At 37.3% G+C, this 27,082-nt stretch overlaps 1 protein-coding gene across 4 annotated transcripts in view; it reads left to right on the top strand.

Annotated features, from left to right (window-relative positions):
• LOC148831714 (receptor-type tyrosine-protein phosphatase mu) overlaps positions 1-27,082 on the top strand; it is a 242,427-nt gene that overhangs the window by 77,405 nt on the left and 137,940 nt on the right. For all 4 annotated transcript variants that reach the window (XM_088918656.1, XM_088918655.1, XM_088918658.1 and 1 more), the window contains exons 3-6: positions 5,612-5,886; positions 15,911-15,989; positions 24,093-24,208; positions 25,677-25,851. In XM_088918656.1, coding sequence (XP_088774782.1) covers positions 5,612-5,886; positions 15,911-15,989; positions 24,093-24,208; positions 25,677-25,851 — 645 coding nt within the window. The remainder of the gene's footprint in view (positions 1-5,611; positions 5,887-15,910; positions 15,990-24,092; positions 24,209-25,676; positions 25,852-27,082) is intronic.

Genomic DNA, 27,082 nt, shown 5'->3' with positions numbered 1-27,082 from the left:
TTGACAATCGTAGCCTTGAGCCAAGTCGATTACAATTCCCTGTGCCAAACAAGGAGGGTGAGGACCTGCTTGTGCCCTCATCTGACATGCCCACCTGTCACACTCGTTCGTCATTCGTGCCAAGGAAACCTGATCTGGCTCATACCTGCTCGCCCTGGGTGGCACTTGCCTTACTGTACCCCTTGCAAACTGCTGGTCAGTGACAGCTTGCATACTCCAGACTTGATCCAGTGACGTCTGTGCTGTTGGGCTGAACTTGTTCTGCTATGCAAATGTTCTCACTGACTGAGCTACTCAGGACTCTTAATGCAATGCTTTAAAAGTCTGGAGAAATATAGTATGCTATGTTTTTTTAACATACAGATGAATCCTAAATGTTACAGTACATATCTTGTAAAGGGTAGTATTAAATATGCTTATTTTCATTTTCCATCTGGAAGCAAGCATTAGTCTTGCAATAAATTATGCTTTGTGACTTAGTTTTTACGTTGTTCTACTCATTTCCTTTCTGCAGAAACACAATTCCATGGTGGTCTACTAAATAATATTACAGAAATATTAACTATTGCAATTGGCGGATCTAGATAAAGTTTTTAGTATGAAAACTAGCTTTATGGTCAGATAGAGAGGAAGGAATGACACAAGGCTCTTGACAGTGAGTTAATTACATTTGATTGGGATGGATGAGCTACTATAACATTTTGTATTGACTGCTCAAGTACGGCCATCTTGAGTTGTCTGAATCACTTTTTTGTAGATTCTGATGTAATGTGAATGAAAGATTTCTAACTGACGGAAAGTCAAAGTAACTGTGATAATAAAACTGGTGGGAGCTTGCGCTAATGTGTTGGTGCTTCAGATGTTACACCTGATTGTGTTCGTTGGCACAGCAGTGTGTATAAATCTTTGGCAAAGCTCACCATGTAAGTTCAAAAGCACACTACCCATCGCGTTCTGGGGAGAGTCCAGAGTATGTTATAGGCCACCGAATTCAGGTATCTGTCATAAAGTAGTCTTGCAGTACGTATAATATCAGCAATATACAGTATACAAAAAGGAAAATGTGGTTATCCGGAAATGTAAATTTTCCTCATTCCAAAAATTAGGAATGCCAGATGCTGAGACTAAAGCTGTAGGCATGATAAGGATCGCTACTCACTTTAAATGGAAATTGAAAATGGGAATTTGGAGGATTTTTTACCTTTTATTTTTGGCTTTTTTATTGTACCCTCAAAAATTAAGGCAGAACCACCCCTGAAAGAGTATTTAAGACATATTTTGAAAATCAGAACACAATGGGCAATTCAGAAATTAATCTAAACATGGATTTCTGGGGAATTTCAAAGAAGATCTTTGCAGCTGGAGGTGCACAGAATGTGATGGGACAATTACATTTCAAATTTGGTTCAACAGGAATGTGGTTTTATTTAGAATAATGGCAACCAAGCCATATATTTTGCAATAACAGTAAAATCCATTGTGAGAGTCCATCAGGGAAAGAAAAATTGCAAGAATGCTAGTATAATTTTCATACACTTCCAGTGGATAATTCACAAAGAGAGATTTTAAGCACAATGTGGAAAAAAAACAGTAAATCCACGATGAAATGGTAGTAATTTCAAATGGATTCAAAATGAATCTGATGCAGTGCACAGGTATATGGGATAAATGAAAGAAAACATGATCTGTGTAAAGTTCAGGACACATGGAAGGACAGTGCTGTGGTGCCTTTTTGTTTTCTTTGTGAGACCATGCTCTGTTTTTCTTCACAACAAGATGGCCTTGTTTGTACATCAGATCTTCCTCTTTTGTTCAGACAGACATGCTGCCCATTAACAGTTAATTTCTGCCCTCAATGTTATAAATAAGGTAAGTTGGCTCAAATAAATATTTTAGGTCTAAGTAATAGACCTAAGCCAATCACCCTGCAACTCACAGTAGGCAGCCCACTGAAGCTCAGCGGGTGTGAGCCTGGTCAGTACCTGGAGGGGAGACTCCTGGGATAAACTAAGGCTGCTGTTGGAGGAGGTGTTACTGGGGCCAGCAGGGGGCGCTCACCTGCAGTCTGTGTGGGTCCTAATGTCCCAGTATAGTGATGGGGACACTATACTGTAACTTCGGATGAGAAGTAAAACCAAAGTCCTTACTCTCTGTGGTCATTAAAAATCCCAGGGCTTTATTGAAAAGAGTAGGGGTGTTACCCCGGTTTCCTGGCCAAATTTCCCATTGGCCTTTACCAATCATGGCCTCCTAATAATCTCCATCTCTGAACTGGTTTCATCACTCTGTTCGCCTCCCCACTGAGAGCTGGTGTGTGGGGAGAGTACTGGCGCATCATCCAGGTGGGGCTTCACACTGGTGGTGGTGGAGGGGATCCCCATTACCTGTAAAGCGCTTTGAGTGGAGCGTCCAGAAATGTGCTATATAAGTGTAAGCAAATATTATTATGAATAATTTCACCTTCTCATAGGACTGTAGGATCTGTAGGATCCTAATTACTGTAGGATCCTAATTAAACAAATCAGTTTACCCGAACTGTAGTCTTTGTTTTGACCCTGCTGCATTTGTAGTTAAATATTGTGAGCAGAACATAAACCCCTTATAAAAATAGAATCAGTCTAAATATTCAGTAATGACAGATGGCGTTGTTTCACAGTTATTTCATAAGAGTGCATTGTGTGTTGAAAATTGGCACAAGGGTACATGCATAACAATAAGATTGTGAGTTTCCAGGGGGTTTTACTGGGTTGCTAAACAGAAGTACTAAGTCACTCCTTGGACCAGAAGAATGCTTTCTTTCACCATACATTCATCCTGTCCCCTTGCTATTGTGAAATAATATAAGCAAATGTGCAGTCATTGGGGCATTTGATAAACCATCCCTTGAACAATTTAGAGCTGTTGTGAAACAATATGAAAACATCACATTCTATCTATTGCATTATTCAAAATACAATCAAAACAAAAGATATCACCGATTCGTCTGTTGAACAGTTCATAAGGAAATTGCTTTTTGAAGTGGCTTAGGTCTTTAAACAGTTCAGCAAAGAGCAATTGTTTAAGCAGCAATTCCAGAACCTGTCAGAGTCATCTGAACTCCTCAAACAATACCATTATCAAGAAGATCGATTTACTATGTTGTGCTCTGTTAACAGAGATCAATAACAATCATTCTAATTTGCGATAGGTTGGCTAGGGAATTAAAAACAAGCAATTTAACACTGTGCCTTGTAATTTAATCAAGGCTACAAACGTTTATATGTATAAAAACGTTTATATGTTCATTCATGTATAACATGAATGAACATATTATTTCAAGGTGTCATTTGTTTTATTCATAGCTGTACTTTTTATACATTGCCCTCCAAAAATATTGGCACATCTGTCAAGACTTAATTTCTCTTTACAATCAAGCAATTTGTACTGGTGATCATGAAGTTATAAGTGATGAGTACACTATAATGTAGATTTTAATGTCCACTGATTCCATGCATACGTTTCATCGTATTAGAACAAAAGCATACTTTTTGTTCATCACAAGAGTTGCCAAAATATCGAGACATTCACTTAAACACTTAAAGTATGTTTAGACTTTAGAAGTCAGTATTTGGCTGCATTTGCCTTTCAAGCAATAACTGGATGAAGTCTTTAAGTCCTCGAATTCACCATACCCTTTGCGTAATCATTTGATTACATAATCAAGCCTATGCTGTATCCACTATGTGTTCCTGATGTATTCTGACTTTAGTTTCTCTTCAAAATGCATTCTCAGTTGGATTTCAACCTGAAGGTTGATTTGAGATTTTTTTTCCCCACTTTTTTCGAGATGAGCTCTCAAGATGACCAAATATTTTGGGTCATTTTCATGCTGGTGAAGCACTGCCTGATAAGTATAAGCAGCATTTTCTTCTACGTAAGCGGATAAAATATTTCTTTCAACTGCAAAATGGCTGCTGCCATTAGGTACTTTACCAGTGAGGATGAGTGAACTAGCTCCAGAGATTGACACACCTGGCATGTCATGACCTAGACATGAAGCAGCAGTATGTTTTTTTTGCATTGTTTCTAATAAATGTATTCTAATAATTTCATCAGATGTGCACCTTTAAGTGTTTGTAAAAAACACTTAAAACCTTTTTTGTTTAGCTGTGGGTTTCCATAGTATACAGTAGCTATTTGTTGGCTTCAATGACAGAAAGTATTAATTAGAGAGTTACAAACCCATTGTGGTTAGTGGGCTTGTTTGATTTTGTTACCTTAAAGAGCTTGCCCACAGGCTATTAAGATGTTTGTCTTCATAAACACAGCTATTCCAAATTTGTGTTCTACAAGTATACTAGATGAGATGCCTGTTTAACATGCAGAAGACAAGGCTTGATTGATAGCGGTGTTTTCAGGAGTGATTTAATAACATTGAAGGTGAAACCACAATAACTTGTTTTACATAAAGCTCTTGCTCACCGCTAGCAGAAATGGCTCCAGTGGTACTACGCTCAAAGACACTGTAGTCCTTCAACATCCTATTGAGCCACCACTTGCCTACAGAGTCTTGACAGGGAACTGCAAAATGTTTTTGTTCTCATTTAATTTCTATAAATATGACGGATCTCTTGCTAGTTATCTGTGCCTGAAGACACATGAAATTGGAGCAAATTACTCTTGTAACACAGGGCTCACAGGGAAGCAGTCTTTCTGAGTTATTGATATGTCAAATGGTCTTTTCGTGAAGGCAGCATATAGTTGCACGATTTAGCGCTATAAGCTGAAGCAGTTGTTCTTCTAGTTACACATCTGTAGAGCTAGCTGTCAGGCAGTACTAGTTTACAAAATTAGAGCCGAAAGGACTGATGTCTTTCTGCATGTATTTTATTTATTAGAAGCACGAAACCATAAAGGCTTCTGTACTGTCTCGCAAAATAAAAAGCAGAATTTCTTCTCTCTTTGCCCACCTCTCAAGTAGTTACATTTCCCAGCTTAAATTTAGAGTTATGATGACATGATCAAAACATAATTGGTAACTTAATAAAATTACAATTCTTATGAATGCAGTATGTAGTCAGATACTTGTTTGGTATTGGTATTTTGCAATATGCACTGAAAAGTGTTTAGAAATGGAAAATATTCAGCTTGTGGTATTTTACAAAGAGCAAAAGATTTGGATTGACAAAGTGTTTTTGTTTAAAGCAATTAAGAAAGCTAGAGGTTGCCGCTGTAATACTGCACTGTTGTTTTTCTGCTTTTAGATGTATAAAGTAAAAAAACACAAGAGGAATGAGAATTATACTTGATTAAATGATGATTTTTTATTTTACTTTTTATGCATTTTTTCAATTAAACCTGCTTCAAGGGATCATGTAGTAAAACCAGAAAAGACTGCAGCGACAGCTGTTTGTGCCTGGAGAACCCCATGAAAACTGCTTCACAAGAACAATTTTACTTCTGTGTCTAGGATATTCATGTTGATGTACATGTAATCCTGTGGTTATCCATTAACAGGCTTTTTTACAGTGCTGTGGTGTTGCATGCTGGAACAGATAATTTAGTAAAAAACTGCAATATTCCTCTGCCTTCTTGAATGTCAGATGTTGACCTGTGTTTCTTTTTTTTTCAGGTTCAGCCTTCATGATGGTTAACACCTCTGGCAAGTTCGCAGGGCAGAAGGCACAGTTCCTGATGCCACAGCTCAAAGAGAATGACACCCATTGCGTCATCTTTCAGTTCTATGTGTCTGGCAGAGAAGGTTCAGTCCCTGGTGTGCTCAGCGTGTATGTTAAGGCCAACAGTGGCCCTCTGGGTAGTCCTGTCTGGAACATGTCTGGGCCGGCCTCACACTCGTGGAACCAGGTGGAGCTTGCCGTCAGCACCTTCTGGCCAAACTACTATCAGGTAAGGCCGAGAACCGATAGGTGAAAAGGATTTTCTTTCAACGTGCAGAGATGGAGGCACAGTTCCTTCAGTTTTCATCATTGTCACCTGCTTTTGTTTGATTTGCAGTAGTAGTATGCCGTAGAGGGTGTGTGTTCTAAAGAGGTGTGCCATTTGATTATAGTCCACTAGGCTTGGCTTCCGTTTCTATTAATGTGATTTTAAGGAGGGAGGCATGGTAGCACAGTGGTCAGCATTGCTGCCTCGCGGCACCGGGGCCCTGGGTTCAGTTCTGGACCCGCTATCTGTGTGGAGTTTGCATGTTCTTCCCGTATTTGTGTGGGTTTTCTCTGGGTGCTCCAGTTTCCTGTCTGCCCTGCGGTGTACTGGTGTCCTGCCCGGGGTGTACCCTGCCTTGCGCCTGTTGCTTGCCAGGATAGGCTCTGGCTCCCCCATGACCCATTTATCCAGGAAAATGGATGGATAGATAGTTTATGAAACGACAATTAGAACTAGGGAATTGTCTTGATGGAATCAGGATCTGAAAGAATAGTAAACATGGTTTTAGAACATAGCTGCTTGCTTAAATAGTTTTATTAAATATTTTTTTAACGAACAAAGCAACAGTGGACATACTGTACAGTATACAATATGGTTTATTTTGTTTTTCAGAAACTTGTGCAGTTCGTAAACATGAAGCCAAAATAGGATGATTAGCAAACTCTGTCATTATAAAATTATTAAATGGTCTTTCACATAGAATTCGTAAAAATCTAGTACTACTTCCTCAACAGGTTGCAGACTATAGCAAATGGTTAAAATCTACCCTAAAATTGTAGTTTTGCCTTTCAACCATGTTAAAGACTTCTATGAACTGTTACACTGGCAAAGACAAAATGTTCTTTTCAACTAAAAAAGAACCTGTTTTTCTTTTTTTATGCTCACACCAAACACTACAATAAAAGAGCCCAGTATGAGATTTAAAACCAGCCCGATGTGAGTTTTCTTGACTCTTATTACTTGTAAAGCTTGAAAAGAAATTGACAAAGAGTCCCATTTGCCCTATTATAAAAAAAATTGCCCCCCGTGAGCAAGCAGATTACTTTACTACACCCCAGAGCAAAACTAGGATCCAAGTTAGAATAAATAGCTGGGACATCTAGCATTATCTGTATAAAAAGCTGTACATATATTGGCTAGCCATTAATGGTGTGAGAAAAATAAAAAAACAGTGGGGATCATGTTCTTTTGAAGAATAATAATGCCTTCAGGTAATGATGCAGATAAAAAACTGTGACTAAAAAGAAAGTAGTTAAAGAGAAAAATGAGTAATTACGTGAATAATGCATGTTAGCACAGCTAAGAAACTATTAATTATGTTTAAATTAGATTCTGTACTGTATATGCTGATTCTTTTAGTGAATTTAATAAAATGTTGTTTCCAGTGTATCAGATATTTCAATGTATAACAGGGTCTATTTGATATTTGTGTCTGGAGCAGTCAGAGCTCTGGAGCTCAGAAGGCATTCTCAGTCCCCTGGGTTAGCTGACTGGTACCTTTGACTCATTGGATTTGACACTTGTGGACTTGGAGGAGTGCAGAGGATGCGGATCAAATATTTGCTCCTACTGTACAATACACAGCACATCAGAGCTGTGACCTATATTCAAGCCAAAGTTGTTTTGCCTTTAGAGGCAGAATCAGGCACTGGCAAGCTAGAAAGGCACCCTGGACCTGTAGGGTGGCTTGACTGGTCTTTTGGCAGGGCGGTTATGTGGGCATGCACCTTCGGCTCATGGAGATGCCCGGAGGACATGAGTGGAGTCCTAGCTCCAGTTGCGCACTTACCCTGTACTGTGCATCTTAAGTGCATTACTATTAAATGAGGCAGTTTCTGTTGTGAATTAAGTGCTTTATTAAAGAGCAGAGCCTAATCTATTTTTAATTATTTTTGTTTGTTTGATGTTTTTTTCATGTATGTCTGAATGAATGTATAGTTCTTCTTTTCTGAAAAGAATGTACACGTTCATGTAGAGTCGTCAATCAATCAATTATGGTTTATTTATCAATGCACGAACAGTACAGCATACAGCAGTGTTGCTGGCAATGAAATGCTCTAAACCAGTTTCCAGAATTCAGTTTGCAAGAGGAAATAGGTTTAGGATAGATATACAGTAAGCATAAAATGTGCAGAATCTAATGCAGTGCACTTCTAAAATATTTTTTACAATGTAGAGTACAACTGTAGCCACAGTGTTATAAAAAGGATATTACTGCTCTTGAAAAGGTTCACAGAAGAGTGACAGTGTCCTTAAAAGCAGATCAGAACTAAATCTCTTTAAAGGTGTTTTGAATGCTTTTACCAAAATATTACCCTTTGTTTTATCTTTGTCAGACATATGCATTGTTGTTTACATTAATCTGAAGTAATTGTATTTTTCTTATACTGTACATCTGAAATCCCAATGGCAACTTAAAATACTCCAGTGGAGACTCTAAGTTTAACCCAGACTTGTGAATTGTTAGTTAAGGTGAATGTTAGTGTCATGTTGTTACAAAAAAAGCACAAAGATAGGGACTTAGCATTTTGCTCTCCATTAATAAAGGTGCCATTTTTAATTGACCTGTCCACTACTGTAGATCTGCTGTATTCTCGCAAGCAGAAGTAAAGGTTAGACCTCCACACATGCTCACTACACTCAACAGGAAACACCGATGAACAACTCTAAATGCATCTCAAGGTGTTTTGAGAAGTCTGGCAATCTGTTTTTGCAACCCTGTACATTTATATTCACACATTTATTCTATTAACACTAAAACTGTAACGTGGATAATTAGTTAAAAGGTAGTTTTGACTTCCTTAATACTTTATGGTTTATTAATAGAATTCTTAATTTACAAAACTATATCTAATTAGCAGAGTAAAACTAATTATATGTATCTATAATTACAGGGTACTGTAAGCGTTTGTCAAAATGAAGCCACCTGGTACTTGGATTACTTTGTCTTTTATGTTGTAATTACAGGGTATTCTTTTCTCTTTTAGTGAGACTAAGAGCAAAGGCCATTTCTCAGCTTTGGCGATTATATTGCTTTCTAGGTTACCTCAGCAGTGTTGTATATTATATTTATATTGATGTAATTTCAGTATATTTTATATTTCACTTCAGCCTGATTCCTTGCACTGTTTTTAAGTCTCAGTGAATTGCTCTTCTTTTGATGTTGCATCACTTAGAAGTTTACATTGAATCTCCTAAACATTTTTATGCTTGTAATTCATGGCTTGAGCATGGCTATTTCGAGAGGTTGGCATGGAAGGTATGACCTCTCATATCCCCTTACTGTACCCTTCATCACCCTCCCCAGTGTGGAGGCTAAGACACGTGAGCAGGTGAGTGCGCACATGTAAGCGGTGTGTGTTTGTGTGTTTGTGTGTTTGTGTGTGTGTGTGTGTGGATATAGGCCAGTGGCTCTGGTCATACTGGAACAATGGGAGACAGATGGAATGTGTACAGGTAGGAAAGCTGCAGTGTAAAGTGGCAAATGTATTCAGGCTCTTTCTATCCACCATCGTTAGACTCCAGCCGTGCTACCAGCTGACAGGAAGTACTTGTGACCCAGGCACAGGCAACAGCTTCTAAGAATCCAACAGCAGGAGTGCTTCTGCACAGCAATAATGTTGGTTATTAACACAGAAGACCAATTAACCTTTTCAGACAGCTCTGAGGTCTGTGTCCCAACAACCTTATAATGTTAATGTGATGAGTCATCATCTCCAGGCTGCACGACGGCACTTTTGTGCATGGACATCAGCCTTCCAAATATGGCAAAGGGGCCCCTGCTTTCTGAGAAAGTCCTCTTGTCAAATAATCTGTGCATTTTATGGCTTTTTTTTTTATTCAGCCACTTGGTCAGTACAAAGCTGTTCCCGTCTAATTATCGATTTTTGCTTTTAGAATCTAAAATATTGGGTAGTGAAACGACCAATGCTAATTTGTTTAGATTACATGAGCAAAACAAAGCAAATATGAATAATTTATTTCCTCAGCAATATACTGAAGCAGAGTTGTTCATGTTTGTTTTCTGGTTATTTGAATTTCTGTTTGCGCTGTGTACAGTGTTTTATGAAAATGGCAGAAAGGAAAAATGAAAAGCCCTTCCCTGAGAAATGAATCCCGTTTCAAATGGTCTTGTCCAATGTTTAGATGGTGGAGATGACATTTGGTTGATCACATGGGAAGTGCAGATTTTGACTACTTTGAAGTATCTATTTTAAGTTTCTAGGTTGTTAAATGAAGGGTAATCATGAATATGGCATTATACATAAAAACAAGGTATAGCAATTATCATTAAAGGACATCTGCCAGGCATATGGCATTTAGTCTGTCAAACGCATTGCTCTTTGCACTAAAAAATAAAACCCTTTTATGTGAGACGTGACAATAAAATTATATACTTATTTTTCCCTCTAATATTATGCTGCAAGATCAAGGTGGATTGCGTTGAAGTATTTTGTGATGCGTTACTGAAGCTATGCCAACCCCAGTAATTTTTCGGGTTATATTATAGTTTGTTTTTAAGCATTTAGTTTTGCCATCTTCTGGATTTTATTATAATAAACTTGTCATGGTGAACATGAAGCTTTTTAAGAACCCAGGGTTGTTTTATTCTTTTTTCTTCATTCTACTTTATTTATGCAATTTATGCTCTGTGTTATTATTTAGTTGGAGAAGTTCATGTAAAATGTTGCCACCGCAGTTTTAGAAAGTTTGACTATTTCTGTTTGAAAGATAATGTCAAGGATGAAGTTTATTTTCCATTACTATAAAACACACACATTAAAGGGACTGGAAAAGTCAGTTTTTAAATGATTTGCCAGGAAAGGGGTTTAAAATGAGTTTTATTTTTACTTCAAGCAATTTCCAAATGTAATTCCAAAACAAACTTTTTATTGGTTTTCACTGTGATATAAGCTCCTAAGAAAGTTACAAAACGCCCTTTATACTCATTTTGTTCTAGTACAGTAGCTTATTGATCTGATGATTTCATCTGGCCTTTTCCTAAAGGATCTCAGGGAATCTACTATGGTGGTATTGTAGCTTATTCAAGAGGCGCACAGCTCCTCAATACAAATCCTCTCAATTTCCACTTGTCCATTTCCTCTTTTAAGCTGAAGGCATGTAGATCACTCTGTATCGAATGCTTAAGGCCATATCTCAGGCCAAGAACTACTGTAACTTCATTTAGAATTTCCCTCCTAGGATGTTAATGAAATTAACATAATAAAACGCCAGTGAGCAAGCGAAAACAATAAAATGAGATTAGGGTTATTGTATATTTACCGTATAATCCTAATAGCCATAACAGGTCATGACACTCTTCATTTTGTTCTCCAAAATTAGGCGCTCATAAAATTCTAAATAGCACAGGAGACATTTCATTTACAGTATTTTATTAAATCAATTAAAACTAATTTGAATGGTTTAATAAAGATGTCTCCAAGTGACCTAGATGACAATGTCAGCTCATAAAAATGACACTAATTAGAGTGCTTTGTGTGACTCATTTTCTAGGCCTTATTCAAAAAACGGATGTGAAATAGCTTTTTGAACTATTTAGTGAAGTTAGACATATTAGGCTTATTCAAATGCAAGAAAAAGTCTTGTCTGTTCTCATGAATAATAGCAAGAAAAAGACTGGCAACAGATTTCAGTGAATATGTGCTCCATCTTATTGTGTGAATTCTGATAGAAATTTTATCTGTTCATTTGTTTAATAGTGACAGAAGAGGGAGAAGGAGTCCCTCTTAGGAATACTTATTTTTATTTTATGACGCTATATTTGATAGATTTCTTTAAATGATTATAAATAATGTATTTTTAGCTTAAATCATACTCAAAAGCTGCACTAACTTGAAAATGTTACAGCTTGTACTGTTGTAAATCATAATGCTTCTTCAATTATATAAACCAATATGAATGCAGGGTGATTGTGCTTTATTTGGTGAAGGCTATTGTACTGTAGGTACTGTACATTTCACCTGTGTGCTCTGGAACTCTAGTAAACCTTTGGTACAGAAGTACTCATTGTTATGTACAAAATTCATAGTGAATTTTTCTATCAATATTTTATTAATTTTAAACAACAGTTGTAATATTTTAATATTGAAGTTGTTCAGGTGGGGAGCTGCGTCAGCATGCGTGGGCTGCAAAAGGAACAAGTAACAGGTTTATTCCACGCTGAAAAAAGAAGAAAGAACACAACGTTTCCGCCATGGAGCCTTCTTCAGGTGTGAGCCTTCTTCACAGCTCACACCTGAAGTTTTGCCGAAACGTTTTCTTTCTTCTCTTTTCAGCGTGGAATAAACCTGTTACTTGTTCCATATTTTAATATTGTTTTGTTTTGGGCGGCACCTTCTGATGTCAGATGTTGTCCGAACCCTTTCCTCAGCAGGATTGTGCGGCACTTCTGTTTCTGTTGGAGTTAATGGAATGATGTTTAACAAAGTTTAAGAATGTCTAAAAGTGTATGCTTAAGAGAATGAATTACGTTACTTTATAGTTACTCCAGTTTTCATTCCTTTTTGGTTGTTTTTCTCTGATATGGAATAATAAGTGAAAGCTGTATTGTGTGAATTGGAATAACTAACCTACAGTATAGCATGCGTATGAATGGATGGACTGATAGAACAGGAAACTCCATATACAGTACAGTATATTAATACTGTAGAATCATTTACTTATGGTGTTCCCACTACAAATACACTACAAATCAAACCAGATGAGGTCATTTGTCCCATTTAGCTTGTGTTAGTTGTATAATCTAGACTGATTAACAAATATTTATTTTATTTTTTTTAGCAGTATAAGGTACAGTAGATGTATATACCAGAGGCAACAGTGCAATAAAAGCTGTGCAATTCATAATCCAGAAGGCCCATCGACCGCCTTCACAGGTCAAGGATATGACACGAATGTGTTGTATATAAAACATAAAATCAAAATAAGTGTTGCTCTGCTTATCCAAATTACTATTGTTTTTATAATCTGATAAATCTAAACATATATCTTGAAAAGCAGTCAAGGGTGCAGTAAGGACTACCAGACTCGGAGACAGTTTTTACCCCCGCACTATCAAACTGTTAAACTCCCAGCCTCTCTCGCCTACGATCTGAACCTCACAGTGCCTTCTTTCTTACCAAAAACTCAAACACACATTGAAATGTACCTCTACCATACATGTAAAAAAACTCACTCCCCATAATTTTTATCCTTTATTTCATTCTGTTGATGTATGTTTTTTGCATATCTGATGTTGTTTTTCACACTGCTTGTTGTCTCTGTCTTTCTTTTATTATACAATTGTATTGTTGTTTTTTTTTGTACTACTTATCGTCTGAGGGCTAGCTAAATAGCATTTCGTTATACCATCTACAGTACTTGTGTATGAGTATAGTGACAATAAACTTGAACTTGAACAATCCCATTTTACAGGAGTCGGAGTGGATGTACATTTTACAAAGAAAAACTGAGGAATTACTAAAGGATTTACTAATGACCCTCAGTTTTATGATTGAAGTTTGAAATTTCCTCATTTTTTGTACATTTTTGTTTGTGTTACAATGAACAAGCTTTACAAGGTAAATGCGTTTTACTATTAATTGCAATTCTTTTCTTAAAAAAACATCTTTTGAGCAAGGTCTTCCCTAAATTTATGATGAAGGCTCAAGGTTGTAATCTTTTCAAGGTAAACCTAGTTTAACACACACACTCAAATATACTGTATAGTTTAAAGAGCAGATTGAACTGCATTGTAAATGAGTGAACAATAAGTAACTTAATGTGTAATGAGCTCATGTCCTTTTCATTACAGAGGAAGGGAGGATCAGAGTAGTGTCATTTGACTGATTCCTTGTTTCCTGTTTGACATCCATACTGATACAGATAATGTTTTGTGGAAGGTAGTCAAAAATGTTTAACCAGTTGCTTCCTGGCTGATAAGCAACTCAAATATTTGTAGAAGAATAAGATCACCATTATCTGGGAAATGATCTGCTTTGGTCAGATGTAGAAGTAGTCGATACTGTAATTATTTCAGCAGGTTAAATGAATTATTTTATGTAAGGGAATGATTTCCTTTTGTGCTCCACATAAGGGGAAGTATTCAGGTTTTGAAAGGTATGGAGATCATGGAGGAAAAAAAAAGCAAACGCACACTTCACAATTAAATCAGGTCCTGTGTTTTAATATTTTTGTGCTAGTTTGTCAAGTATGAGTGTTAATTAACGGTGATCAGACGGATTATCACTTAATCTTTTAGCAGAAGCTGTCTTTGGTGTGATGGAACAGTTAGTTGATAAGACAAAATAGTTAAACTTTTAAATTAACATGAAACGTACAGCTGTCTATATACTTAATTTAACCCATTTTCCAGGGTCATAATGTTTCTTTTAATCAGTCATGGATTTGCAAAGGCTACGTAGCCCAACATCGTGCTTCACAGATGTTTCACCAAAGTCTAGGTCCATGCAAAACATTGATATCCTGCCCAGAAGGATCAGAATTGCTAGTGTCAGGGTGCCAAAACATACAGTAGATAGAAACAATTCAATAATACATGTGCACTTCACACAGAGAGCATGCACTGGTTCACAATTACATACACTCTGCATCCTGGGTTCGTGTTCTGGTTAAGGCGGGTGACAGCTATGGAAAAGAAGCAGTATTGATAACAATCCATTAGTACAGGGAAGAATACATGGAAGTTAAAAATGAGAGGATGCTTGGCTTGCTGTTATATCTGCTTGTCCAAGGGTGTCATCTAGCCACTTCTTCAGAGAGGCCAGTGAGGCACTTTCAGCAGCATGGCTTGGTAGCTTGCTCCATATACCCCACTGTCCTATTAAACCTGAACGCTGAGAGCCGCGGTTTTGCCTTTCAGACCTTCTGTAGAACTTATTCAGCTGGGCCTTGTTCTGTTTGCACAATGATCTGCAGACACAGTCTTTCTCTTTACAACATGATTTCTGAATTTCACAATTTCAACTCTTTGGGGGGAAAAAAAAAACTACTGCGGATGGTTTGAATTGTATTACAGTCCAGTTTAATGCTAATTAAGGTACATTTGTCCATTTGAGCTTAAGACTCAAGTCTCAGTGCTATAGTCATTCAACTACACGAACGAAAGTGTCCTCACTAGTGGCATCACTGTGTGGTACAGCAATACTGCAGTGCATGACAGAGATGCACTACAAAGGGTTGTGGCAAAGGCATTGCAGATTATAAGATGTGATTTACCATCAATTGGAGAGAATCACCCCATCCGCTGTTGCATTGAAGCCCAATCCATCATTCAAGATCCCAACCATCCTGACTACAGACTGTTCTCTCCCCTGCGCTCTGGAAAGCGGTACTGCACTGTTAAAGCACAGACCACTAGACTCAAAACAGCTTCTATCCCACTGCAGTGCACATCCTCTACAGCTAACTGCAATGCCTCAGACTCAATACACATCTGCACTATGCATTTTTTGCATGGTCTACCTGTTTTTTTTTCTCACTACTACACATTTATTGTCCATAACAGATTTATTTTTCTTGTTTTTAATTATTTTTGGAGTGTATTCTTCTCATTGTGTGGTGGTGTTGTACTGTGTACGTCCCGAGAGATCAGCGCGAATAAGAATTCCAGTGTACAGGTACATATGGCAATAAATCTCTACTCTACGCAGTGTAAGCTGAATGATTTGTGTTTTGCATCTTGTCGCTCTGTCCTGTACTGCCACAATTACGCTTTGCTCTGTTACAGGACCAACTCAAGTAGATATTTGGTTTTGGCAGCATCATCCTTTGTTACAGAGCCTTTTGTAGAATAAATGAGTCACTCATAATTAATCTTCAATCAATTTCTTAGATTTACTTCAAATGTGTGAAAGGAATGGCAACATTCAGAATTTATTTCGGTGTACACTAAAATAACATTTTAAAGAACTCCACCTGTGTCTCTAATCACCATGAGGGACTTATGGGACTTCTCATTTTCCAGATCGTCTTTGAAGCAGTGACCTCAGGACAACATGGACTCTTGGCCATCAGAGATGTGCAGCTTCAGGGACATCAATGCAGTAAGTCTGTCACCTCTCCAAGAAAGTCAGGTTCATAAAGAGCCTGCTTCTCTGTTTCATGATGCCCTTTAACAGCAGTCACTACTTTCTAATACAGTAGACAGCAACTCAAAAAAGTATTCTGTCGTGATTTTGATAGAGACAGTTCCCAAATGATGAAAAGAGCTTTTATAAAGCTCATTAAAATACATTGCAAGGTCTGGCCAAGACAGAAACAGATGTTTCCAGTTTCATTTAGGTAATTTTCCTTGCCAGTGTTTTTCAATTCAAATTATGTTTTTAATGTGTGCAATTACTCACTTGCTTGTCTGGTCATTTTATGACCCTCTTTTAATTTAGAGATGGTTAAAACCTCAATTGCCCAACATTAACCAAATATTTCAACTTCGTCCAGGTGCTGTACATGCATTTCTTTGAAATCCTGTCTTGGATACACAAATCATAGCAGCCAATCAATAGGTATTGGAGAATACTTTGTTTAGCTGCACATTTACTTGCTTTATAATATGTTTTATATTGTCTTACAAGACTTGGATATATTTCAAATATATACATACTTGCAAATGTTTGTCACTTAGGATCGATGCATCGGACAAATTAGTAAAATGTACTAGTACTGTGCCCTAGAGCAGGGAACCTTACCCAGGCAGCTTGAGCAAACCCAGCTGTGAAAATAGGTTCCAAACTTTGTATGTAAAAAAAAGGAAATTGTCATTTCTGTCAGTTGCTTTGGATGATGATAATGAAGAATAAAGGAATATTATTATTCCTTCAAATCCCAATAGATGCCTATGGCATTAGTCATCTGCTGCACTAAGACCGATATTGTCCTTGACATCTGCAAATATTTCCTAATGAAAATCTCCATTCAAAACAATAAAAAGCAAATATCTCCATTTTTCAATCTCTTGGAAGTCTTCAGTTTTCACTGTTATGCTTTGACTCTCCCTGAGTCAAATCCTATTCCTGAGACACTGTTATATGTATTCTTTATGAGATGCTGAATGTCATTTTATACTGTATATTGTATAATGTTTTCTATAAACAATTGTTTAAGTGAAATTTAATTGAATCAAAGAGGTGGCCTCATGTTACTATGTGCTTCATTACCTGATGAACCATTGAGCAAACTAAGGGAAAAGCCTAGAATACTTTTTTCACAGATAGTGTACAATGTCTTGAATATTTTGTATATGCAGTGCTTTGCAAACGTATTCAGTCTTTTCCCTATGACGTTTCATTTTGTGAAATTGCAAAATTGTGCATATACATTTTTTAAATGTGATATTTAATACCTAAATGCTCCAACAGAAGACCTCTAAGGGTAGTATAGGTTGCAGTAAATGTGAGCATAAACTGTAGAGAAAAACTGAAATATGTTGATTGCATAAGTATTCAGAACTTACAGCCAAAATATACAGTAATTATATTATTTTGAGGTATGTTTCGTACACTGGCTTGGTACAATTTTTGCCAGTTCTTCTTAGCAGATTTGCTCCACCTCTCTCATGGGGATCACTTAAAGACGACACTTTTCATGCCTTTCCATAGATTCTGGATAGGATTCATGTCTGGGATTTGTCTGGGCCGCTCAGTTCCATTCTCTTGAGCCACTCTGGTGTAGCTTTGGCCTTGTGCTCTGGGTCAATGCCCTGCAAAAAAGAGAAAATTCTACATGAGAAGTAGGTTTTCCTACAGTATGAAGCATTGTAATTCACGTACCAGAACTGTTGTAACAGGAATATTAGGTGGTTTTCCTCACCAGTTGCCAGCTGTAGCCATAGAAATTGCTTGTACATGGTTCCCATTAGATCACCTCTCTTCCCAGCTGTGGGGAATACCCTGGCTCTTACACAGTCCTGCCCACTGAAACCTTTCAAAACCAGCTGATGACTCTGCTGTTGTCATGTCCCCCTCACGCAACGTGTCTCACCACCCAGCTAGGCGTTCAGCTGCATAACCTTCCATTTTATTATTATACTTTATTACTTCTGCTGTATGGGTTCAAGCAGTGTTGTAGCAGCAGTTTTGTAATCTGTAAGGGAGAAATCTGTAAGTTATGTTAGCCATTGAGTAGTGACTGAGAGGGGCACAGGGGAAAATTTGTACCCCATTTTCCATGTACTCAAGTATTTAAGAACTGCAGTTTTGGTCAGAGTGTAGGAAGCAGGCAGTCAACACTCTTCCAGTGAAGGTACGTATAAAATATTCACTGAGTTTATTAGCTGGAGATGCAGTAAGTCTTTTGAGGGGAAAATGTGTTGTGTTGATAAGTAAAGAAACTGATCATGTGAAGCTGTTTTGCCATTTTTCTAATTTGATAAGATTACTTTCTTTAGGACAGTTAGGGATAGAATCAGGTTCTTAAAGGTGACATGAAAAGCTTTAACAGAACCCGTTCTCATGGGTAAACGCTCTTAATTTGGTCATTTGAAGTATGAATAGAAGTAGAACTGCAGTGAACATTTAATGGGTCTTGTAACCCTAATTCTGTACAGGCCTAAAATACATGCTCTTGTCAATACCATTGTAAGAGTATTTATCACCTGATTGAAAATTAAAGGTGAATTCAAAGATGAGTTACCAATCAAATATAAAACTGGGGGCGAGTGGGATAATGCAACTCAAAATTTGTTTCAGTTTTCAAAGTTTTGGGCCAGTTTCCCTTTATTCCCTCACATACTACTTTAAAACTTGGCCAAAGCGTGAATATACTTGTAACTGCTGTATTCTTAACAGTGATGGCGAGCTGCAATTGATGTCAACATTTTTTATTATTGTAATATTTTGTTTAAATGTGTTAAAGGAAATAACCCAGTCTCTGAATGTCATGTCAGTAATTCTAATGATATCCTATGAAAAGGAAAGCGCTACAATTTGGAGCACATGCAGAGTCAGTGTTTCTTTTTATTTTCAGTAGTGTAACAATGTGGCAGTAAATGTTCAGACTGTGGTGGTCATGTCATGTCTAAATAGGCAACTGTATTTCTTTGCTTTCGCAATGCATTCAGCAGACTAACAGTGAAATGTAAAAGTGCTGAGTCAGTTTGTAGATTTCTTCCAACAGTAAATAAAAGGCTCGGTACATGTACAGATGGATTTTGGAAAGGCGAACCAAGTCGTGTCAAATAAAAGTTTCTGCATTATTCCTTGTTCATTAATTCATAGCACTCAATTTAGACATAAGCCAGACTCTGCACAGTAACATGCAGTGGAGGGGTTGACAGATGTTCCTGCCTGGCCACAGTAATTTGCAGACTAACGGGTTTTATTGTTCCTGGTCTGGCTGTAGCCAGAATGTCTGCTTGATAGCTGGCAGCGTACCAATTTAAACAATATTCTTGTTTGCCCCCTTTGTCTTGTACTTTTGAAGATGCACTGGTTCTCTTCAGGGGAAATTTTTATTTGTTACATATTTATCAACAAAAAGTTTCAGTTTACACAGCACTTTTCATCGCATCTAAGGCCTTCAAAGCAGTTCACAACAATACCATGGTTATAGAGACCATTTCATCATGAAAGGCAAGAAGCTGGCTCTTCAATGAGAAGCAAAATGTACTTAAAAAGTTGCTTGGTTGTTTCTGTAGACTTAGAAGCAAAAATTCCTCCTGTGATGACTTGTGTGTCTGGGATGGATTAGGAATTCTAAATGATCTCTGTCATGGTCTATTACAAGCAGTACCCTCAGCTAAAGGCTGGGTGAGGACAAGGCACTCACCCTGTACTCCAGGCTAGGTATGGTAGATATACAGTAATATACTGAACATGCATGAAAAAAGTAAATATTTGTAAAAAGTGCAACAAATGGGGAAACGACTATAGAACTGAGTTTATTTGGACCTGAATATTCAAAAGACCAGTCATTCATTATTATGAGAAAAGTAAATGCTTATATAAGGTGGTTGAAAGAATATAATCAACAGAATGTGTATGTTATTCACGTAAAGGAAATTTAAGTCACAGAAATGGTCATTTGTAATTAGATGAAACAGTCTAGTGTTTACGCAGTGTAGTCCAGGAGTCTGTTACAGGGAGTAATGCACATATATAGGAATTGGATTGTGACTGCAAACAGTACGTACAGTAAGTTCAATAAAAGCAATGCAGGGTGACACATATGTTAATGAAACAGGAGCAGGTACAGTCTCCTCGTGCTAACGAGCTTTGAGGATAAACCAGAAGGTTGCAAGTCTGTAGTCAGTCTGTGGCTCATTTTTTAAAAAAACAAGCATGAAGGGAGGGAGTCACATCGATCGGGTCTGGGGACCTCCCTGGCTGCCGTGACCGCGGGCTCATTCTGACGAGGCAAGCTTGTCCTCACGCTGCTTGGGTAGCAACCGCTCTCCTGCAGTGTGAGAATCTGAGCTAAGACGCTGCCTGCCGGACCTGAACCACATTCATCTCCTGTGTGAGTGCAGCTCTCCTGGACCCTGCCCGTGTCGGAGGTTTGATCCCAGCGGCCCACAGGCTCCGAGCGCCCGCGTCAGGTCAGAGGACTGTTCCTCTGCCACGCCTACAGGGCAGCGGCTACACTGTCTAGCTTGCTGAGGGGGAGACGTCACTCCTGGAACTGCCTCGGGCTTGAGGCCTGTGAGGTGTACACCATCCTGGACTCATACTCATTAAAATTTCTCATGGTTTTCCAAGCTCTGGGTGATAGACACCTACAGGGCGGCATCTGCGTTCTGGCGCAAACCATCTGTTGCAGCAGTAAACTCTGCGATTCCTCCACACACGCTACTAGCCCGGGATTTTCATACTCAAACCCCTTGTTGATCCACCCAGACGATGTCAAAAGTTAATCAGCATAATGACCTATGTCCTGTCAACATGCATCTGCTAGAAAGAAAGATGCCCCTGTAAATTTCTTGCGACAATAAGAAAAAAAGACTGATCATGTTCAGCATGTATTAAATGTAAGATTATGACTAAGGAATAGATTCCTAAATACTCCTTTAAAATGGCTGCTGGGGGAGCTGCTCTATTGGTGTGCTTTAGATTGTAACAAGATCGACTTCTTGGTGGCCTGATTTTACAATGCAATATGTCAACTAATTAAGATCACAAGTTGGAATTGCTTTCCATAATTTGATTAGCTTTGACTTCTGTCCAAAGCAGACATTCTGTTTTCTGTTATACAGTAACCTAGATGCTTGTCTGTTCTGTATTGCTGTATTAAACGTTGTGTTGAAAACCTGCAATATTGATCATGTAGTATTATATCATAGTAATATATCGTATTCGTTTTTTTTACCTAACGCACTATTAGTAAATCCCAGAGGAGCAAATTATTTATATATATGGAATCTTTATTTACTGTACTTAGTTATTTGTGGAATTTTATCTACATCACTTGCCACTTTTAGAGCATTTTGCTTACATTTCTTCTGTGCAGTTCAACCTGCCCTACCTTCCTGATTTTCACACTGTTCATTCCTTCTCCTTCTTGGTAATCTCATTATGCTGACTAATGCATCTGAGCACCCTAAGGAGTTCAAGACTCATGGGTCACTCCCTCTGATAAGGGCTTTGAGATCCTTCAGTGCATTGTATTTATCATGACTGTTGCCAACAGAAAGTAAAATTCAAAGAAGTTTCATATAGCTTAAAAATTGAGAGTTAAAACTGTTAATGTGAGTTTAATTTCTTCTCAAATTAATTATAAGGTACAAGTTAAATGTTTCTGTGACAGTGAAAACCCATCTATCAGAGTTGTCATATATACAGTAGCTCCATACTGCGCCTGCTGGTTTTCATTGCTTCTGCTGATTTATGAATCTATATGTATTTAACTATATGTAATGATCCTTATCCAGCAACAATACTTTGTGCTTTTTCAAAATGGACTACACAGAGATCTGCATCTGCTAAAATCTGAATGTTATAGAACTTCTTTTTCAAAGGCACGTCATGCTGCAAAGCGCTTCATGAAGAATTTAGATTTGAGAAAACTATTTAAAATAACTGAATGCACTGGATAGTTTGACATGAATATTTGACATTCAGCACATCGGAAAGAAGATGTGTCCTCTAAAGAGATAGTAGGTTTGGCAGAGGCAGGATATGTTCTCCAAGCTCTGTAACCCTTTAACTTTATTTATTGTTACCAGGGAAGTCGATGGAGAATAAAAGTTTAAAAGTTAAAATGTTACTCTGGAGTATACACAATTATACAGCAGGACATTTTCTGGAGCCATTTGAGCGTACTGCCTTGCTCAAGGGTACAACAACATGGCTCCACCCAGGATTTCAGCCCATAAGGCTCCAATGCAGAATATGGCGCACTAACATCTAGTGCATTCTACCGCCTATCAGTTAAACCATTAAAACAGGGCAGCACTGTTCTCTGCACAGAGGGGTCAGGGTACAGTATGTCTGTAAAGCACATACCTGTTCTTGTGTGGAAAGCATTTGTATCACTGTTTTTGGTTTAAATGAAGCAGCTCTTTAAAGGAGTGTTGCTATACTGGTATAGTGAGAGATCAACTTGATCTGTCCCATTGTCTTTGATGAAGATGCTTTCCAGCATTGCTCATTTACTGTTCTTAATGTTCTTTAATGAACATGGATATTCAATATTAATAGAAGGCCTTACTTGCCCTAGTGGTGTCTGTGAGTGAGGAAGGAGGGATAGAAGATTCAGTCTGTTGTCCTTTAATGAATAACAGGTGTTTTAATCAAGACGAAGAATGTTTTAGCTAGAGGTCCAAGAGGTAGAGGAAGAAGCTTCTCCCATTTGTGTACGGGGACAGAAATGAAATAATAATTAATAAAAGATTTAAAAACTCTTATTAGAGTCATTAAAAACCAAATGTGCAGTATGACAAAGTAAATAACTGAGGATTACCTCTTAATGAATTTGGAAACACTGTACATTTCCTTACCCTACACTGTGCCGTTCAGTAATTCAACACGAAATACAAAATCAAATACACTGTAAATAATTAAAATAAGGTGGCACACATCCGTTCAGACTGGAATTTCCCATAACACCCTGGCAGGTCCATTGGGGGGATATAACTGGTGCTGTCCCTGAGACAGTAATGTACAGTATGAGCTGTGCTCCTCCCTTTCTCCTAGTCCAGACAGTAGTGGCTCTTTGTGCTAAGAGACTTGTCCAGTTTGTTTTAGGTACACTTGACTGCTGACACACTTCATATCTGCCATACATAAGTGCTGTCAGGGGCCATGTCGTGTGTGTTTCCAATACTTTGGTATTTTGTAGTGTTATTAATTAATAAGCCTCCTTGAGTGGTAATAAGTAATTAGAGATCTCTTTGATTTATTGAAAATATGCAATTACATTTTTTGAGAAACTGAAATTGGGGGGGAAAAATACAAACATTAAGATTTTAGGGATGAGATTTATAAATATTTGGTCCAGGTTTCATACTGTCGGAGGGGGTTACTAGATGGAAGACACAGCTAAAAGCAATCTGTAGGCCCAACCAGATATGAAAGGAATGAAACAATTACAGGAATCTTAACTCCTCACTAGATGAAAGTACAGTTCTAGTACAGTCTGTAGCTCTGCATGAAGCCTGTATGAGTTGCTGAAAGATGTCTGAAATCACGAGCTGTGTAAGCGGCCTTGCACAATACTCCATTCACGAGCAGATTAAGTGAAGTAAGCTGCAAAGTGGTTTGGCTTTATAGTAAAATTAAGGAAGATCCACAGCATCTTGGAGCAAGTTTTTTGGACCATTATTTTTAGATCACCTTAAAATAATGGTACAAAATTACATTGTTAATGGAGAAAAAACGAATATACAGTAATCAGATAACCAGTGTTTGACTAGCTTCTCATTCTTAAAATGGATTTCTTATTGTTGTATCTAATAAACTGTTTAAAGTCTGGCTGTTTTCTTAAAAGGTTATATATTCAACACGGGCTGTCACTTTTCCATTAGTTCGAAAGATCTCATGGCGTCATCATGAATCAGAAAATAATACTTTTGATTTTTAGGCTTTTTTTGAACTTTGGATCACTGTCCTACAGTAATTCTTACAAACATTACTCATTTGAGCAATCAAGATGAAATGAATGGTTTTAGAAGTCATGTTTAATTTTCTTTCTCATACTTTGACAACTCTCTCTTCCAGTGAATACCCCTCACTTCTTGCACATAAAGGGTGTTGAGGTCAACGCTGGACAAACAGCTACATTTCAGTGCACCGCAAATGGACAGCCCAATGACAGCTACCACCTGTGGTTACAGGTACCATAATTCTTACTGTATATGTATTCAAAATGCAAGTTTTTTACTGTTGAAAAAAGACTAATATTCTTGCATATCATAGATTTTTATGGAAATGCTTTGCTTATTGTTGGGCATTCCATATGTCTGAAATGAGTAAAAGGAGCTAGTTTTACCATACAGTATGTGTATTGATTTCTTCTTTTTTTTCCACACTTAGATAAGACTTTATTGATCCCGAAGGGAAATTGATGAAATTGATGACTTGAGTACATACAGTATTTGAGTTTGCCAGTACAAGTCTTAAGCAATTAAAATAATTATTCAATCAATGCAACATCCAATAATAGGTGTTGTGTACGTCTAAGTGTAATGTGTTGGTTTTTGACTGGGCTGCATTGGAGCAAATTACAATCATCTTTGTTGACATCGCCATAAAATATTGACTTGAATTCAATAGTCCAAGCATGGTTTAGTAATTAATGCTCTTTTGCTGTACATACATACTGCAATCACGCTTTGACTCACTTAATTGGAGTGTTGTTTAAAAAAAACTAAAGGTAAAGCTGGCTGACTGAGGCCTAGCTTCAACTAATAAGCAAATTATCAGAACCGATCAGCACAAGCATATGGCTGAAAAGGTCACTGGTGGGATTGTTTGTCATTTTTGCAAACATGTCCTCATTAGTGCTGGAGACAAAATACAAACATTAACTTAAATCCCTTGATGAAAGTAATGAAGAAATATTTATAATTAACAAATGTTTCCCATCTGCCTTCTTTCTCTCATATCACAGCTGTGAGCAATCCAGGTTATATACTGGAAGACAAAGGGGGGAAAATAGCATTAGAGCAGTAATTGGCATTCTGAGCATCATCTGGCTTTACATTCCAAACTAGTCCTTTAAAAAGCATGATACAATGTATACATAAAATCTAAAATAGTTTTTTTTTTTAGATTTTGGTCTCAGTAATATTCCACCTTTTCTTTTATGTTGTACAAGTAGTGAAACAGTAGACTGCAAAGGAGAATGTTTTGATAGTCCTATTGATTTGTAAAGTCTTGTATAAAAAAAACAAGGGTTTTACAAACAGATTTTTTGCTGCGATTTTATGATATTCACTGGGAATATCATTGAATTGGATCTCAACAGGATTTTGTTTGTATGCAAAGATGTATGCTCTGTTGTGACTCTTACTTGGTTTAGCTTTGCAAATTCATGTGCTTCTTGTCTAAGTCCACACGTCTGTCTGTGTTTCTGTGATGATTGAAAGAACCTAAGAAATATGGTACATTCCTTAAGAAGCTGTAATCTTCTTGGAACTTTCAGGCAAAGAAAACGGGGTTGAGAATAAAACATGCTGTATCTTAATCTTCCTTACATCATCTTTATAAGCACATTTTAGATGCTTATGAAACTATGCTTAGTTATTATGCTATTGCCTATGACTAAATATTGCGTATCTGAATATGTTATGTTCTGTACAGGGAATTGGTGGCCGGGAAGCTCCAATGAATGAGGCTAAACCAGTGAACCAGCGGCGGTTTGTAGCTACATTTAATGTGGTTAACACAACCAAGCAAGACTCGGGAAAGTATCGCTGCATCGTCCATTCAGACAAAGGAGTTGGAGTGTCTAGTTATGGTGAACTGACGGTAAAACGTAAGTACAACTTCTTCAGATAACTTTCATAAGAGTAAATGATAACTTAACACTTGGGAAAGAACACGTCTTCTATGTCAGAATAATGTGTCTGCAGTAATGTTCCATAGTAACACATGAAATGGGAGACTAAGAGAAAATCCTGTAAAAACATACTGGAGTACTTTTTACAATCAGACCTGGTACTGATATCTGAGTTTCTTCTTTTGTAATCTTGAGACTGAAACAAGGTAAAACCAGAAATGCACTGAAGAACTCTCATACTACATATTTTGATCCACAGCAAATAGTGGTTCTCATTTTTGTTTTGTCTAATCAACAACAGAACACACTTTTAATATGACAGTATTTTTAATTAATAATTGATACGAGGCACCACACAACACCTTTGCTTATCTATTTGAATTTATCTACCAAACTTTAAACAGCTTTTGGAATGTTGTGGTTTGCGAAGTAAAAACAGGACGATACAAACACAAAATTCATTTTATATGTCCTAATTAGTTTACCTACACTTCCCATCCTTTTTATTAAAGTTTGGTGCCAAAATTTAATTTTAGCAGTTTTCTCTGTGTGCTTTATAGTACTTTTGAAGTGTCTAATTACACTTTACTCCTCTAGCCAGTAACTAACAATTTTTTGCACTGTGTGTCATGCCTGATGGAGTAGTCCAAGGTTATAATCCCATTTACTTTTTATGGTGTGTTGGAATAATTATGATAATCCCAATGGCCTGCGCTGCAGTTTTCATGTGTGCCTTCGGGTTAAGAAATGTGACCTCAACCTTTTGTTGAAAGTAATGCACATATAAATCATTCACACAAGGTGCTTTTTATTGCTTTTATACCAAAGAGGTCTATTTATTCATGCAGTAAGTCATTAAGATGCAAAAAGCAGAAGCAATAAAAATATTAAACATTTTATAGATACATTTTAACTCTTTAAATGTCATCTGTAGTATTGAATGTTAGAAAACTTGTTTTGAGACGCTCAACTTTTTTGTGTAATTGTGTTTTAAACATGATATGCTAAATTATGATACTTCTACAGTATGTATCATATGCTTTAGATGATACAGTACACACCAATTTTCTCTGCAGCATAAGCATATAAGGAAACTCAGAAAGCCTAGACTAAAGCATCTTAGAAGATTTCAGTCCCCAATGTGTTTAATGTCTTTCTTAATGTTAAATGTCTTTCTGAATCTTCACTTTCCTCAAGCCCCGTTGTG

This window comes from Atractosteus spatula, chromosome 6 (genome assembly GCF_055471065.1).
Source record: "Atractosteus spatula isolate fAtrSpa1 chromosome 6, fAtrSpa1.hap1, whole genome shotgun sequence".
NCBI classification, from domain to species: Eukaryota; Metazoa; Chordata; class Actinopteri; order Semionotiformes; family Lepisosteidae; genus Atractosteus; species Atractosteus spatula.
This window is presented reverse-complemented; position numbering and strand designations above follow the sequence as displayed.